At 44.3% G+C, this 18,925-nt stretch overlaps 1 protein-coding gene across 2 annotated transcripts in view; it reads right to left on the bottom strand.

Annotated features, from left to right (window-relative positions):
- The window catches only part of TTC7B (tetratricopeptide repeat domain 7B), a 2,178,739-nt gene that overhangs the window by 346,463 nt on the left and 1,813,351 nt on the right, over nt 1–18,925 (bottom strand). For both annotated transcript variants that reach the window (XM_069637452.1, XM_069637451.1), the window contains one exon: nt 13,859–14,061. In XM_069637452.1, coding sequence (XP_069493553.1) covers nt 13,859–14,061 — 203 coding nt within the window. The remainder of the gene's footprint in view (nt 1–13,858; nt 14,062–18,925) is intronic.

Genomic DNA, 18,925 nt, shown 5'->3' with positions numbered 1-18,925 from the left:
AAGGTTTAGTGATTCCAATGAGCCAAAACAAAGGTGTTTTGTTTTTTTGCTTGAATATTGTTTGGTGTAGACAGATGTGTATGTGTGTCTTTTTGTGCTCTGGATCACTTAAGGTAATGGTTAGAAACCCCTTTGATAATGCTCTTACATTTATATTCCAGAGGTGCCTCCTAGGTACAAAGCCATAAGCCATTCCGAAGTACCAGAGAAATGCAGCATTTCCGTCAAAAAACGACTTTGCTAAATCAGTGCCTTGTCATAATTTTATATAGCATAGTATGTTTTTTAAAGTTATTCAAAATATAGACAGCTGATTATTTCCTAAATATTTTCAGTTCCATTTTTTCATCTTCTTCAAATGCGTTCCTTTTTTCAAGTGAACACAACTTCAATTTGTAATGATTTTTTTATTTCAATACATAGAAACTGAATGAATCATTTGAGGGGCTAAGATTACTAATGACAGGGAATCCAAGATAGCCCTGGGAAAGAAGAAAATCCCTAAAGGCACAAAAGGCAAAGTTCAGTGAAGGACTGTGCCATAAGACCATTGGTAGAGAAGCAAATCCCCCGATTGTACATATTCTTGGAAGGACCATGGTGCTTAGTGGTGAACTATGAATCCTGCATCACATTAACAGAACTTAAATGAAGAAAAGCTTGAAATCCATAGAGATACCTGTTCTGCTTCCTTTCCGTACTTCTCCCCATTGACTTGCCCTGCTACCAGGACAAGAGCATGCATCATTTACAGAAGGTATTGTTCTAAGCAAAAAAATATGAAGAGCTGTTCAGCAATTCAAATCCTGAAAAGCAGGACAAAGAATGAGAATAAAGAATGGTTTGCAAACTAGGAAACACTAGTGGTGTTTCCGTTCTGCCCAATCTTCTATCTAGCCCACCATGAGTGCATCATTTTAGATTTCAAATGAGAAGAAACAAAGATTGGATAGACCTGTTAAGCATGATCTACTGACGATACTCGAGTTTGCAGGAACATTGTGTGCCTACATTCAGAGGGGCTCAACAGCAAGGCACATTCTAGAGGCTATTATTTTAACATGTTTGTAAAGGACAATTATTGATGGCAGTAATACCAGCAAATCCCCCATGCGGTCCAATGGGACTCTATGGAATGGGGATTTACAACTGTTGCCGGCACTCTTAATCCGGCGGTAATACCACCGGACCAAATGCTGGTAATGGTATTACAAGTTGCCAGGATCCTGGCGGATTTACCACCTGTTTACCGGCAAACTCATAATGAAGGCCAATGTGCTAAGGAATTAAAGATGTCTTTCCACGCTTGTAAGGCTCGTCAAGTTAAGCACATGTCCCAGACATCTGTGTTGAGCCTGCAGGACATTGTGTCAAATCCCAGATTTTGGATTTTATTATTACACTTTCAGCTAGTTAAGCCTTTGGTCACAGAAAGTTAAGATAACAGATCACATACAAAATACCATCAACTTTAGAATGAATACAATACAAAATAGACTAAAATACAAAATTCACCCATAAGTAAAACAATTAAATCATCAACACAGATTTTAAAAACATCATCGAATATGACCACCACATATTTTCTTAAAAAAACACTGTCAACTATTATACTCCAGGAGAGAGCAAGAAAAAAAGCAAAGATTAAAGTTCATTACGCACAGCCCCATGCAAATTAGAAATGCCTGATAGCCTGGAGATCAGCATTTATCATTCTTGATGGATCTATGTTTAGAGTCCCCAAAATTAAAGAGTACCGATGATTTGGTGATGTGCGTGCCCCAAAGAGAAAGACATTGAAATTATCGAAGAGATGTTCTATCCGTAAGAGCAGAATAATACGTCTCAATCTATGATGATCGCAAGCTGGACAAACAAAGTTGAAATTAAGCAAATTTTCTTCGTCCGCCACACACATCTTGCACATGGGATAAGGCAAATCTTTCCATCTCTTTATATTGCTTGCCAATAATACATTGTCAGCTCTGGCCAGGTCAAAGAGGTGTCTATTTTGGGGGTTGGCAAGATCTTTCAAGTAAGGTTGGTGGCCGCCACAACCCAAATTTATGTCTAACCATCCCATATGGCCCAGATGCTCCAACTCTCCCTCCCAAGACATCCCTATTCTCACCAATCAGTTAATTTTGAACTAGGATTCTGAATAGCAAGAAATTGCGTACAGGACCAATTAAATAAGGTCTTGTGACAGTGGCTTCCTGTATGATGAAATGAAGGATTGAGAGAAATGTTCATACCAGGCCATGTCAACCAGCTCCCTAGAGTGTGATGTCATTATTTTGGCAGCGTACCTGGCCTATGAACCCATCAAACTATTCTGTTCCACACAGAATCGCACATCAGCATTTAAGGTTTCATTCAGAAACCCTTCGGGTATAAAAGCGGTTTGCTAAATTTCTGTTCACAACAGGCCAATTCAGCCCTTCTTTCTTCCATGGCCACTAAATTGACTAATTAAAGGTACATTATTATTCGAAGCAGAAGGAATCCTGTAAGAAACGCTATTTAAAAACGTGATGCTATTACCATTGCCAAGTTACCATGATGAACATTGCTCCCAAAATCAGATTCTACAGAGAGATCCTTCAGAGAGGAAGGAAGTCACAGTCGAACATGCGTGTCAGTTTTCCCCAAAAAACAAGTGCCGCTCTACCCTACTATGGAACTAAGCCTACAATGTCACAGACTGGATGTACTCCACTGATTCTAGAGACGCCACAAAAAGCTCCCAAGTGTAGATATCTGCTAAAACATGCATCTCTCAAACTACACTGAAAGAATGCAAAACACAAATGAATAGAATCCCTGCTTGGACATTGAACAAATGACCAGTTGTGGCAAATCTGCATCTATAATATAAATGTTGAGTGCAAGAGGCATGAAAGCGCTTGGAGGAGAAGATCAAGTGGACTGTTGAAGGTACCCTAAGCCCCACGCCGCCGGCCCCCCAGTTTGAAATAATATAAAATGTATTGAAATGCATTCAAATAGAGGAACCTTAATTTGTGTTGTGACATTTTCAGAAGCGCACAATTGCGTGCTGCTGCTTTCAGAAAATCAATCTTGCGGCTTCTTCTCATGTGTTGAGATATTTTGAAAGGCTGAGAAAGGTGAAACACAAAACATTTCACTGAACTAACTTCCCATTTGATCCATTGTCTAGCATGCTTCCTTTAGGGATGCACGAGACATGCGCCTCTGAATAATTTAGGAGCAACTAGGCACAAACCAGCTAAGTCCTTTGAAAAGGGTAGATTGAAACTCTGAAACCTTCTGCAGCTATTCGGCAGCCAGGAGAATCCATCTATACACCCCACTTCTCTCACATTTATACTTCAGTGATGACAACAGCAAGCCTCTTCACTACATATATAATTCAACAGTATCATGAAAAGCATTATAATGGATTGTAAATTACTGTGACCCGGTCCACCTTTCATGTACAAACAGAAAACAAATATGCACTGTAAGGGTGTTGAGGAAGGAAACTGACACAAAGTGGCATGGTGGTGGTTATAGACTTTTACTTATGAAAAAAAAGACCCTCACTATGCCAGTCATCTAAGAGGGATTTGCCTGCCTCAAACTAATACTAAACGATCTGTCAGAATGTCAGTCATAATCAAAGTCCAGCGTCCTGCATTACAACCTACTTTTATCCCTCACACTACAACTAAAGACTAATATAATCCAACAAAAAGTTCCATCCACAGGAGAATGACTCTTCTCCTGGCATTCAGGTGTTATTCAAAAGAATGTTCTCTTGTGAAAAGGTTACCCGGGGGAATGGCTCCCTTCCCCTGGTTTGCGGGTTTCACACAGTATTTGCACAACTCCACGTTCTGAATCAGGAGAATGACTCCCTTCTCCTGGTACTGGTCTGTACAGTTCACAATAAGACCAGGGGTAATGACTCCCTTCCCCTGGCATCTTCAGAATATATCCCAAGGATTTTTATATCTTCCCCAGAAGAATGACTGTCTTCTCCTGGTATATAAAAAGTTATTTTTCCTGACTTTCAACTTGATGTATGTTTCACTACTGTCTCTTGGTACCAACAAAGTCCCAAACCCTTCTCTGCTGGTCAATGGCCTTCGCCGAGGGAGTTCTCCTCGGGTTACTAAATCCCTTGTTCTGGGGTCCCAGACCTCTCTCTGGTGGTCAGTAGGCTTATGGTAGCCACTGTGATGGGGACATACTCCTTTTATGCTTTCTTCACTGTTGCTAGGGTCCCAGATCCTTCTCTGGTCGTCAGTGGGCTTATGGCTGCAACTGCAAGGAGGAAGTTCTCCTTGGGTGCTTTCTTCACGGTTAGGGTCCTAGATCCTTCTCTGATGGTCAGTGGAAGTTCTCCATGGATGCTTGGTTCACTGGTGTTGTCTCAAGTACCTATTTTATTACTACTGGGAAAAGGGAGATCCTCCCCGATTCTTTCTACACAGTTTAGTTCTCCAATAGCTCTATAGCTGCCACCGGGGTGAGGAACATTACATTGTGTCCCTCTCTTGCCCTCCCTTGTGTCCCTACCAGGTCTCATGTGCCTCCCTTTAATTGTCGTGGGATGCAGCATGTCACCGTTCCTTCCTGGGATGGGTTTCTTGCCACAGGCTACTGTTCCTTTTCTTGTGCACTCCGACAGTCCTGGTGCACCTTCGTGGTCCTCTGCTCCTTATGGTCTTGGTTCCGTTCTGGGACCGGACGGTCCACTGCTTCTTCCCTTCGGCCTTGCAGTTCGGTCTGCTTCTTGCATAATGCGAAAAACTGAAGGGTGTTTTCCTACCTACTCCCCGGGGATCCTCTTCTCAGGTGATCAGGGCAGGGCCATTGTTTATAGATCCAGACACTGGGGGTGGATTAGCGAGGTAGGATCCTCTGAGTAGAGGTTCCTCAAGGATTGTGGAGGGTACCCAAGAGCGAGACATGGTATCCCCCCCTTCTCTGACACTGACCTACGCAACCCCCCTCTCAGCCTTCATGGGATATATTAAGACACAGTATCTTCATTTTCCAAAATACCACTCAAGTATTGTGACAAAGAAGAGGGAGTCAGGAGGAATACAGACTTCCTATGTGAAACACCACTATGGTACTGGGATGAAGAAGATGCAAACAGGCACACCAGCATACTCAATTGAGATGTCCCATTAACAAGGCCAGGCAAGTTCAGGCAATGGAACCTTACTCACAGATGTAAAAAAGGCAGCAGAAAGCAATACTGCAGTAGCAGTCCCAGGAGTGACAGAAGTAGATGTAGTCGTGAAGCCAGAAGGGAAGCTGAAAGGAGGCGAGACTCTGCAGAGAGCCGGTATATGCAGTGTTGCAGCCTGGAAAGCACCAACACCCTGGGACTATGAACGCTGTTGGTCCTGACAGGTGTGGCTTAGGAGCTGGCGCTCCTTGTGACAGAGGCGGAGCAGAGGAAGGAGGCCAGCCAAAGGCCATTCTTCCACCCACCAAGAAGAGTGCTCGCCCTCATGGGGCACTGTTATAGTGCAGGAGTGCCAGAGGGGTAGGGGAACAACCCCTAAAGACATTTCACTAAGTTTGTGGCAAGCACAATAGAAAGGAAAGTCTCCAAAGGGGAGCCAGTAAGTCTGAGAGGCTGAAAAACCCTGTGTGACTTTGATTGCGAGTGCTAGAGTCCAGGCAGGGGAGCAACCCAGGAGCACCACAGAAATCAAATAAAGAAAATATGAAGAAACAGTCATTTATAAAGAAAATTATTGAAAGAATCGTATTTTGGCTAATGAACTTTACCAAGAGGGCACAGCTATAGCCCAGGACATCTGGTTGTGCGACCTGTGATGAGTCTGACAACTGTGCCAGGATCAGGCGAGATTCCATTGAATAAATGAACTGTGTGGCAAGTTGAAATTGAATAAACCAAGAGAAGTCATTGAATGTAGGGAAGGGAACCCCTAAAGAAACCAGATGAGCATTTGCGTTAACAAGTTTTGAACTTTTTCTGTTCCACTGAATATGGGGAAGGGAACCCCTAAAGAAGCAAGTTTAACTCTTGTGTTTTGAAAAGTGGAACTTGACCAGTTGAACATTGGTATTTTGAAAGTGAACTCTGTGGAACCGAAAGAGTCTAAGTTTGGGAAAGGGAAGCCTGGGAAACCCATTGAAGAATGTAAACCAAAGGGCTTTTAGGTTCGGGGAGAGGGAACCCGGAGAAGGTAAATAAGGTACTGTGAACTTTTTCACAAGTGACTCCTGTACTGTGAAGCTTTGCTAAGTGAATCCTGAGAAGCCTGTGGAACTGTGTGATCCCGAGTGCCTTGAACTCCAATGCCAAACTATTTTTGCTTTGAACACTATTAAGTTTACCAAGTCTCATACAGATTGTTAGTCTATAGACGTGAGGGCAAGCATAGGTTTTGACACAGACTTTATTTTGTTTTTGATTTACAGACTTTCCTTAGTTTACTTTCCGATAGGGAACATTCCCACCTTAGAGCTAGGGCAAGATAGACTTTACACCATCCTGACCAGTAAAATAAAGGTTTTCAAACTATCTTTTAGTTGCCTGTGACATCTCTCGTTACCATGCCTGTCTCACACGGACGCACAATTGATTCTCGCAACCTGCCGCCAGCCTCCCCTGCAAAGACTTCCTTCCAGCACCCACTCGGAGTTCGGAACTCCCGGGCTCAAGCAGGGTACTGTCTTCCCCTCGATCGGACGTCCCCTGGTCCTTCTTCTCTTTCCTTTTTTATCTTGGGAACTCCGCCCCGGCACAGCATCAACACCTGTAGATACTGTCTCTGACATTCCTCATGCCTCTGGTGAGCCACCTCGTGGCTGTATTTAAGAGTTGGCTCCCCCTTGGAGAAAAGTGATGACACCTTCCAAATCATCACAGTACCGATCTATCCAACAGCTTGTGTATCCAGCAAACTACGTCAAAACAAAAAAGGTGATGGCTAGAAGGTTTAGAATCAATCTTAACCTCTGGCATTGCTCTGGGAAACCCTCCAGACCATCCTTCTTCACCTGCCAAGCGGTTTACAGTGATAAAGACGAATCACAAAATGTTGAAAGTCAAAATGTCGAAAAAAAATGTCTGAAATAGTTTTTTTTTCGAATGTCCTTTTTTAAAATTTTCTGTTCGAAATGGGGGGTACCCCGCCAACACCCCTTTTTTTAAACCTTTTTTTAAATGCACGAAAGCCAAAAAAAAACTGTTAAATAAAAAATGACATATATGAGAAAATAAAATGTGACATTTTTTTTTCCGACATTATGTCTTTCGACTTATTCACTGCCTACCCTGCCAAGCCATTACAAAAGGGAAAGACCATATGTAAATCAGGCTTGGTCCCATCCCAAAAGGCTCAGTCGAGCCCAAATTATTGGATAAATGATCAATGTGATTGTACTCAGCAGGACACCATTCTACCTTTAATTTTATCCATTGATATGCCCTGCTACACACTTATCTATTCATATGCGCTGATCTATTAATCAGTTTCTTCACCCACCAACAGCTCATAGTTATTCATACTGCTCTATTCATAAGCACACCCCCCATCTATGCAAGACTTTACTTTACTACCAACCCCTTTGTTCCATCTATATACTTTCTGATCTACCCCCACTGTATCCTTCCACCTCCCAGTCTGCTCATGTGATTCTTGATGTACCAACGGGTCGATAAAACATTCTACCAGTGTATCTAGTATTTGACCTTAAATCAATCTATCAGCCCACCTATTCTTATACTGATCTGCCTATGTGACATATTTCCAACCATAAACCTTGACAACAACTGACATATCATCTACCATTCTATTCACCAGTCTACTCCTAGGCTTAGTCATCCAAGCAGAAATCTAACCAAACAACCCATTTCTCTGACTACTACACACCCCTATCCTCACAAATCTACCCATCTAGTGACCTTATTGACTTATCAATTAATTGTTCTATATATGGGCAGTTCATCTATTTGGCCATATATCCATCAGACTAGCCATATTTTCACCAACCTCCTAATTTACATAGTGCTCTAGCCCCGTAGCCACCTGTCTAGGTTGCTCACCTACCTCTATCCACCTATCCATCTATCCATCCATTTAATAAACACCCATTTAACCATTTGTTTGACCAACAATGACATACCTGGCTTTGCCATTTGTGCACTGATCCCACCCCACTTTGCATTAATCAATGCACCCATCCCCACATCTATCCACATCTAGAAACTGAGCTTGCCATCACTCTCCCTTTATACAACAATGGATCTACCCACTTACCGACACACCAGGTGAGTTGCCTATTTAGACACAGCCTGCCCACCCACATACTGTTCTGCCCCTCTAATCCAACTGTTGAGCCAACTACCTACTGGTTTACCCTTTTCAAAGTCATCCTCCCGATTATCCACTACTGCACCTGTTGAACAAAGAACCATCAATCTACCCACTGGTCTACCCATTTCTCCTCTGACATACGTATCTAATAAACCCATCAACCTATCTATTCAGCAGTCTACCCATCTATTCGCTTACTGATTACACCTGCACCTAATGAACTACTCACTTATTCTGTCCACTAGGTCACTTATCTTCCCTCCAAGATGCAGACCTACACAGTAAACCAAACAATTTAGTAGTTAGATCTAGAGATTGACCTGAGGCGCTTATCACAAATTCTACTCATTAACCTACCAATTCATCTCATGGGCTATCCATGTACCAATCTACTGATTGGCCTAGTTGCACGCCTTCATCTCATCAACACAAACAACTGATTTATTTACTTACCAACTAAGTAGCCAGCCTATCTAATCATCTATCCATTAGCTACTCATCAATGGATCGATCAACTTAGTTGCTCATCAATCAACCTATATAGCCAGTGCTTTACCAATCTAATCACCAGTCTTCCTATTTGTAAACTGGCCACAAATCAATCCACTAGCTATCCACATACCCACCCATCTAGCCATATAAAAAACCATTATGCACACCTTTCTACTGATATTCACGAACACACGTACCAACCCACATATTTAGCCATTCAACCACTGATCTAACCTATGGTGTATTCCTGTTTGGGCCTGTTCGAACCAGGATACCCAGAGCCCAAACCCCTGCTCAGACAACAGGTAAACACGTGCCGACATGTATTTTCTCCCTCCGTCCCCACTGGCCATCACCAGGCAACGCCAACAACATCGCCCCTCCTCTAAGGCATGGACTCCGTAATGCAACAACCTCACTGCCATCAGCCTCAAGGGGATTAGAACACCCTCACCATCCACAACACGGTCGTTGAAGCTATCACCATGCAGCAGACATCGCTAACCTCATCACTACACACAACCTTGACATCATCTTCATCACAGAGACCTGGCTGGCACCCACATCCGCAACGTCCGTGTCCCCAAAGGCTACAGCATCCAACACAGAGATTGTCGGAACAAGACAGGTGGAGGCCTTGCAGTCATCCATAAGACCATGTGGCCCTGCATAAGACTTGACATTGACAACTTCAAAGTCCTCTCCTGCCCCTTCCTACTCTCCCAGATGGTCACAGTCACCTTCCAACTCATCTACAGACCACCCAAACCCAACATTGCCTTCATCAGAAACTTCACTAACCTGGTCACCAACATGTCACTCGGCAGGCCAACAACATCTTCCTAGGTGAATTCAACCTCCAAAGCAATAAGGCCACTAAACCGATGAAGGAAGCTCTCCTCGGCCTTCTCACCACCCTCAGCCTCACATAGCACATGAAAGACCCAACACACAAGAACGGTAACATCCTCAACCTAATCATCACGCACTTTCTTCCCTCCACTACAGCTCTCCTCTCCCACTTTGCTGGCTCTGACCATCTGGCCATGCCTTTCAAAACCCTGCACACCTCCCTAGTAAAGCAGTCCCAGTAGAAACCCATCAGAAAAACCTTCAGGTCCTTCAAGAACTTCCCAGTGGAAGCCCTCAAGCATGACCTTGCCAAACTCCACCTCACATGGCCAAACACCCCCAACCAAACTGCGACTCTCTACTGGAAACACTCAATGCCACCCTCTCAACCTCCATTGACTGGCACGAGCAAACTGAAATCGTCAGCACCTTGGGTACACTTAAGAACTCAACCTCAGCGAAAATCTGCTGCTGCAAAAAGGAAAGGACCAGAAAACAAGCCTTCTCTGCCTACGACCCCAAGACTATGGAACCTCCACCCCCCTCACCATCACACTTGCTCCAACAATTCAGAAAAGAACTCAAGCCTCACCTCTTGAAGGAGTCCCTCCTCAACAACTAGGCCATCATGTTGCCCCCCCCACAAAACCTGAATCGCTAGATGCCATCTGCCCCTCTCCTCCCCGCCACCCTGTACAGCTGTACCCCTCCACTGTGCCCCTCTGTAGCCTACTTCCGCTGTATATCTATTCTGTTACCTCTGAAAAGTGCTCCGTTATGCGTCTGTACTGTTGTATACCTCTTTAAAGTGCTCCGTTGTGCATCTGAATTGTTATATACCTATGTAAAGTGCTCCATTGCTCGTCAAAGCCAGGTCTGCGCTCAATAAATACAATAATAATAAAACTATCCAAATATTCATCAATGGTGTGTATCTAAAGTTCTTCCCTCAATAGAACCAAAAGTCTACTCATGCATTCATCTAGAGGTGTCCCCCTCTACCCATAAACATAGACTTTCTATTTCTACAGTTAAATGAATGTCCACAAACAGTGGACCATCCTCATGCCAATTTACCAATCAATCAACCCATTTGGCCACAATTCTACCCATGATCCCACCAATCTTTCTGGGCTTCCTTTCTACTAGTCAAATCTAGCTACTAACTCATCAACTTCTAAGTTTACCAATCTACTCATTTGCCTATACCTTTTCACATTGATCGACCTTCCAAGTGATTTAATATATACCTCACGATTTACCTGTTTAATCACGTTCCTATTGATAGGTACTTTTATATAGAGGTTTACCTGTCTACATGATAATTTAACCATATTCTCTAATAATTTGCCTACAAATCCAGTGGCATCCTTTTGTACTAACCGCTAATTTACCCATCAATTTATTTACCAGCCCAGCTGTCTATTTCTCAAATGATCTACTCATTTACATATCAGTTTACCCATCAACCCTATAACGTGTCATTAACCAACCAATCAACCCACCGCTGTACCCCACAATGTATTATAACGATTGATGTGTCCATTTACCCAGTGATGTACCGAAACACTGCTGCACATAGTTAGCATCCAAAGTACAAGCTACACTTTATTTTATCGCTACTCACTGATAAATCATCTACTTACCAATTAACCTTCCTCCATCAATAACTATATGCTACATATCTACCACTAACCAATCAATATATCAATCTGCATACCAATATATCAAACTAGCAACTAGTCTACCCGTCTATCTACCTATTCACACACCTAGGTATCCATCTACCAGTGTACCCAACAACAAACTATAACAAATAGTTTACAGATGAATCCATTGGTCTATCCATTGTCCACCAATCAATCCATCTGCGCAATGATCTGAAATGTAAGCCCTGGTCTGCACATCTTTACACTGATTCTCATATGTTAAAGCTGATCTAAGAATCCACTGTGGACAGATAAGGAGACATGATTCCCACAAGTATTTATTTTTCTCTTTAAAGAAAGAAGGCCTAGTCTGTGTCCCAAAGCCGGTGCTACTAATCCCAACTCTATATAAAAGAAAGTCAAAAGAAGATGTCAAGGTGGCTAAAGAGAAATGTAGACCTCTGTCCCGAATCCTATTCTAACCTAGTGTATTTCCCTATGTCTTAAGAAAACAAATGAACCAAGACAGACTCTGGGCCACTGCTTAAACAAAGGATGGCTGCAGGCTTCTGACCCCCCCCCACTCCTGTGTCTCTTTACCATGGACCCATGCCTATCTGAACAATCCCAAGGGTGCAGTTCTTCTACTGCTGGGGTGTTATACTGGGGGGCTCCAGCCAGGTCTTTCTGGCCATCTCTCTCTCATCAGTCTCTTTCTCCCCACTCATGGGCTACTCTCTTGTCATTCCCCACTGAGGTTTCTTCCTTCTTTTCCCAGTCTAGGCCTCTGCTCTTTCTTTCTCTCCACTATGGGGTTTCTTGGTGGTCTCCCAACTCTGGGGCATCCGGGCTCTCCCTGCTTCAGTGCTTTTCTTACTTCCCATCTCCACCCAGGGCTTCTCTGTGTTCTCCCCTCTCTGGAGCTTTTCTCACTCATTCTGCCCACTACAGGGCCCCTCTCTGGAGCTTTTGTCACCTTTCTTCCCCACTCTTGGGGCTTCTCTGTATTCTCTCCTCTCCGGGGCATCTGTCTGAGACCCCCCCTAAGGGCTTCTTTTTCTCGGCTGCCTCCAGTTCCTCTGGAGCCACTGTATACCTGTGTGTTACCAGTAGGGCTCTCTGGGGGGGCTGTGTAGTCCGCTAGATTCTCCTCTTGGTGCGGAGCTACTTACGCGAGTCGTCCACTGGACTACGCTTCGGCCGGTGTCTTCTCTGTTTCCACTTGCTCGGTGCAGAGATTTGTGGGCAGCTCCACCGGACTCTACCGTGATTCTCTGAAGTAGTCCATGCTTGTTCTGGATGTCACCCTGCGCGGCTCGGGTGGCTCGCCTGCAGGGCCTTGTCGACACCACTTCCGGCATTCATTCTCTACAAGCATCCCCATGCCCAATGTGCCCTGCAGTGCTATTGAACTCTGAGGACTGCGCGGGTGCTCTTTTCTGATTGGTTCTGGCTATGACATGCCTCTACGAGGCTGGCCTTTCTACTGTTTTTCCAGTTGCTTTCTGAGGGATACTGCTTACCATGTGCCCTAGAGGGTGTTAAGCCTAGCAGGCTCGCCTGCCCAGCCCAAAGCGGGTGGCTGCCCCTTGGGGAGAGGTGACAAACATGTGGGATTCGTCTCACCGGTGTAGTCTGTGAATCTTTGATCTGTGTATCTTCTCACCCATTTACACTTATATGTAGCTATCTACCACTCAGTTTCACTACCTAAATACTGATGGACACCAATTGCAGAGAGATAGTGGCAGGTGAATAGAAGTCAGTGTAAGATGTGAAAGTGAGTAGTAGTAGTGGTGGGAGGAGGAGAGCTGTACTGGTGGTGGGAGCGAGTGGAGAGGGGAATAGTTAAGTGGATTGGTTACATTAAAGGGTGGAGGGGAGGAGGAGTGAAATATCTGAGTGACAGAGACCTGATGGGAGGAGTAAGCCAGAGGAGAGCGGTAGTAAGTGTAGAGAAGAGGTGAGTGGACATGACTGAAGTAGCCTGAAGACCAGAGAGTGAAAGCAATGCACTATCCAAACTCCCTTCAGAACACTAACCTTTGGCTAAAAATGGGAAAGATAGAAAGTCCCTGGTAGAGTTTAGATAGCCAGCCTTTAGGGAGCCATCCTTAGCAAAAGCCAGGAATTAGACAGTAGGGGTTAAACCAAGAAAAACAAGATTGGGATGGCCATAGAGCCCTCAAACAAAAATAACACCCTTGAACTGTCTCAAAGACTCTGATTGTTTTTCTGTGCCATCTGTGGCATAGCAAACAAACGGATGTGCCCTTCTCGGCAAAGGACTGTCAGACTCAGAAAACATTGGTGAAAAATACAGTTCTGGATGGAGAGCAATACAAAATGCTAGAAATCATAAAGGAAAAGACAGACTTTGTGGGTTGGATGCAAGTTCATGATTCCAGGAGAAGATGCATTTTCTGCAAACAATTGTCCTTATTTACCACCTGGTTACCATGTTTATAATAATGGTTTGTTTTCAGTATTCTTAGTCCTAATGGAACTAATGTTGTCATTTGGAAGACTTACCAAGCGCTGCATGCTTTTGACATGAGTAGGACTGATCGACAAGGCCTCTTCATACCAGCGTTTGGCTTCGTCAATATTTCCTCGAAGCTCTGCAACTTGGCCTCTCATGTAGAGCACGTTATGCGACATGGAGAAGAGGTTGGCTGCTTCTTGAGTACAAGCTGTGGCTTCGGCAGGCTTCCCAATGCCAATGTAAACTTCAGCTGAAGCGAGGAGACACACACCATAACTATTAATTTAAGAATATTGTCAAAGAGAATAGTAGGATGCAGTAGACTTTACATTTGGTTATTTCTGGAGTGGCTTTGATCATCTAATTTCTAAAAAGACACGGTGGGTGTTTTTGCGCAATTTGATCATCCCGCACCTCAGATTATTTGCAATGCTTTTTATACAATTGTATTATATGGTTCCTTTCCACAGATTCTCATAACTGTTCATGCTATTTACAGCAGTTATTGGTATCTTTACAGTCGCCAATAAAACAACACATTATTAACATACACCTGCTCATGAAAATAAATCATTCACGACTAGGTTCAATTATACGTTGGAGTAATTAGGGTGCAAGTCCAAGAAGCAAAGGTCTCTTCCTTTAAGGCTGTTGGCCATTGATGCCCTCATGTCGTGGAAAAAGCATGGCAGAAGACTAGAGCTACAGAAATCATTTCCTATGAGTAGTTCTCATAGTTTTGACTATAAAAAGATGGTGTAGGTTTGAGACTTGTACAAACTTCCTTTCTCAGTTGAACAGGTTTATTATGAACACTTCTTTCCCTACTTGGGGCACAGGTTGGATCTACAGTCATTGGCTACAGTAGTGTCCTTGCGCTGCATCTCCTTGCTTGCAATGTCCCTTCCCTGCTCCCATTACTCCCCTCCTTGCCTGAGATGCTCCAGCGCAGATGAACTAGTACATATCTGCATGCACATGGTGGACTGAGGAGCACAAGCTGCAGCACAGTGAAACAGCCTGCAGCAGACATATTTTCCTGTGCAAGAATCCATGGTGGTGTCAGGAGACATGAGCTTAGCAAATAAAGGTGTTTTTATATCCACCCTTCCTGGCTCTTAACACGGAGTCAGAAAAGGCTGATTTAAATCACAGCTGTGGTAATGAGATCTAGGGTTGACCCCACGCTATCTAACTTCGCCAGATCACTCCACTCACCTCTTCATACCATCTTTTGAGCTAAGAAAGGTCTGGTGCTTCCGCCATTCTTGTCAGATGTGTCAGGAGAACTACAACCCCATGCGCCAATGGTACATTACATTTGAAAACTACATAGAAGCCATGGACGGTGTGGACTTCTTGGCAACAAATAAAGGAAGCCTTTCACTGAAACGCACTGGGTAGTAAGTGGCCGGCTCTCCAATTCAGCCCAAATCGTGAAGCAGCCCTATGTCACAGTATAGACAGCTTGTGAACTCAGATGTACAAAAAATACAATACATGCTATAAAAAGCTGATCACAGACATTGGCTTTATGTGATGGAAAATCAACACTGTACGGTTATAGCTGGTGATAGTGCCACATAATGCAAAAGAATCCCATGCTGGGAGATTCAGCGGCGGGCGATGTGTAGCAAAGTGGTATGTAATTACTGTGGAGGATCAGAAGAAGGATACAAAGGCTAAGAAGGCATTAAAAGCATGATATTTATTCTAAAGTAAAAGAAGGCCTAGCTCTCCTTATATTTATGGGGTGTTCCCTACCTATTTTACTAACTAGGGCACTCGTCAGTCAGGATGAAGGTCCAAAAACAAGTCAATCCACTGTCCAATTCTAACCTATTCTAACTCCATTCTCCTGGTTGCTATGCTATGCTTTGTTACAGGGTTTTATATATTCTTTCGTTCCAATTAATAGACCATACGCAATTAGTCTCTTGTTATCTTCTGGATTACATTATGTAACTCTTGTACGGGACTGACCTCTCCCCTTTTATGCAAACAATCTCTTTTGTTCCCTCTCTCTTTCTTATTCAGGGTCTAGCCTCTCTTCCCAGCTTGATGTTTCATATTCAAGCTTTGTCTTCCTGGTCTCCTGGGTGTGTATTTCCCAAATGTCTTTATTATATTCTCTTTCTCATCTTTGGGATCTGGGTTGGCTTTTCCCTTTTCCAAAGGCAACGAGTTTTCAACTCTACTCCTCTCCCACGTTGTGGATTTCATATAGCTCTGCCTTTCATGGACATGGTTCTCATTAATACTGGGACAGGTTGTGTTCGAGTTATAATGAGTCCCTCTTAACTGTCCGGTAACCCCATTCACCGTATTACCTCCTATTCTGAGCGGTAACTTCACCAGTAAGGTTTTGGTCTCTCTCTCTGCTTCTTCGTAGTTCCGCAGCTCACTTATTGTGCAGCCTGTTTCACGTGTATTTTGTTTTCGTCTTCCGAATTGAACTTGCGGTGTATCTCGGCTTCGGAGTGGGTTTCTCTCATCTGTGGTATGGGCGATGTAATGTGGGCAGACTGGCCACCACTGTTGCTGTGTGGTCATGCCACCACCAAACTCACTCTCTCCAATTGTGTTGTGTTTTCTTCCGTTCTCATACACTGGTCTTCCAGAGTCTTTGACTCTGCGCTGACCTTGACTACCTTATGCGGGCTCTGTGTTCTGTGAGAGCTCCGCCTCCTTCCGCTCTGCTATGCACAGGGGGCTTCCCTGCTTCCCTCAGCTTTTCGCCATCTCTCACGCTCTCTTGTCATATCATCCCTTTTCAGCATCCTCGGCAAAGTCAATTGGAGGGACTGATTTAAAGGGATATTCTTAGTTTCCTGTTGTTGATAGCATAAGTTTGCTTCATCTTTAAGGAATTGATAATGTTCTGTCATGTTAAACAATTCCATATAGACCAGTGCATCAAGGAGGGCATCAGGGAGTTCCTCACGGGAACGGGAGGCCTTGTCCCCAAGGGGGAGGCTCTCCCGGTGAGGTCCCACTTACCTCGATCCCCATGGAGAGTGTGCAGAGGGGACTCATCTCCCTAGCCTCACGGGGGGGCTCCCCTTTGGGGAGCAGGGACAAATTCTCTCAAGTCATCACATTACACTGGCAAGTAAAGTTTACACTAGGTGACTTTGTCTGAATGAATTCTTTATTACAGCTTTATATTAAGTTATATGCCCTTGCGTGCAAGAGCAGTGAAGGTAACTCCTGCTCTATTATCTTGCATACGCTAATAATGTCTGTTCCCGTCATTGCCTGGTCCTGCAAGACTCCGACTATCGCACGTTTCCTCTTGCTAGTCCCGCGCTCCACATACCTCCTTTCTTTGATGAAGAGGAACATTTAAGTCCATAATAAAGTAATCCTACCAAGAAGGCTTCTTCTTGGCATGTGTGGATCTATAGAGTAGGACGCTTGGGACTGTTCCATTCACTAGGTTTTCATTTTCTTGTTCAGGTGCCTGTGACAAGTCCTCTTTCACTCTCCGGGGAGATGAAAAGGTCTCTCTGTTGAATACCCAGTCTTCCCCTGCCTCCATCATGTGTTCATCACCTCCACTTAGGTATTCAGTCGGTCTCACTTTATTTTCAGGCTGCACTGTGATATCACCTTGGGTACCACCTTCCACTACACTGGGTTCCCTACTGTTCCTGGTAAACAATGCTACCCTTTTCAGGTTCCACTTTCGCTCATCTTGCATTCATATCTGGTTGGTTACTTTGGCTACCACCATTTTCACTGCTGCACTATGGGGGGAGGAGCACTGTGACGTGAACCAGTAACATGGCCTTTGTACGGCACCCTTATCGTCACTCTATCTCCTTCATGAATGTTGGTTCTCTTGACAGCTCTTCTTTGATATACCACATTCTTTGCCTGTCCTTAACCTTCCTGGCAAGCCACATCATGTCAGCATTTTCCCTTACTCTGGGTAGCCACGATGGAGCAAGCGGGGAGGGTTTAGGACCCTTCTCGAGGATTGCTGCAAGGTTTGTTTTGTTCGTAGAGGGGGAAAACTAGGTTCCGAGGGTAAAGCAAAGGTGGGGTGTAGGTAGGCCCAAGTGGATGGGCGACCGTTAGGCGCGAGTGGAGTAACATGGATAATGTATTAGTTGACAGATGCCGTAGTTTGTTTTAGCAAAAAAAGAAAAAAAAAGTAAAGGCCACATGTTGTAGCTCAGTTCTGACCCTTTAAACTACAGGATCGTCGTGCCCCCGCCCCCGTTTCAGCCCGAGGGGGATTATTGCTTAAAGGAAGGACTGTGGCTAAGTTAATAGGGATTTAGGCAAAAAAAAAGAGAAGGTTGAATGTGGGAGGATAGACAAGGAAAGGAAGGGCAAAGGTCAGGGGTTACCTGTTGAAGAAAGAAGAAACCACAGTCCAGGGTTGAGGACGGGAAAGATAACACCACGATACGGAAAGGAGGGGCAAAGTTCAGGCCGCTGTCCCGAGTAGATTTAATATTAATGCACTCAGTAACCGGAGCAGGGCAGGTGTCACGTATTTCTTTCCCTTCAGCAGCCGATTCAGGGTGACTGGCCATTTCGCACACGTGCAAAGGCTCACCTAGAATGCTTGTGGTAAACAGTATGAACGCGAATGTGCAGACGCACAGGAGGGAGTTCAAATTTCTGGCCCGGTGGCGTTACCTGGGGGCGGGGATCTCTGAGGGCCACAATCTCCAGTGCTCAGCAGGCGTGCCAGGGCTCCAAGGATGCAAGCAGGGGCAGTGCAGCATATGCAGTCCGCCACCGTGAGTGAGCGGGGATGCTATGCTGCTTGATTATTGCAGTTTGCATTCTCTGGTTATTTTCAATGCACAAGGAATGTGGCTTCCAAGAAAGAAGCTGGTGTGGCGCGTTACAGTGATAGAAGGTTGTACAAGGACCTACCAGCCCCGCACCGAGAAATGGTAACAACAATAAGCCAATTGCGATAAAACAGGGTCTACCTAAACTCATTTTGGAAGGAAAACATATTTTCAAAAGCACAAAATAACCGTTACACCGAAATACTGGTAAGCTCCCCTCCCACAGTGTCAATTGATGCTAGATAACAGACTTAGACATCATTTTATCAACGTCGTAAGGATGAAAGGCAGAGTCAACGT

Source organism: Ambystoma mexicanum, chromosome 14 (genome assembly GCF_040938575.1).
Source record: "Ambystoma mexicanum isolate Mex_15411 chromosome 14, UKY_AmexF1_1, whole genome shotgun sequence".
NCBI classification, from domain to species: domain Eukaryota; kingdom Metazoa; phylum Chordata; class Amphibia; order Caudata; family Ambystomatidae; genus Ambystoma; species Ambystoma mexicanum.
This window is presented reverse-complemented; position numbering and strand designations above follow the sequence as displayed.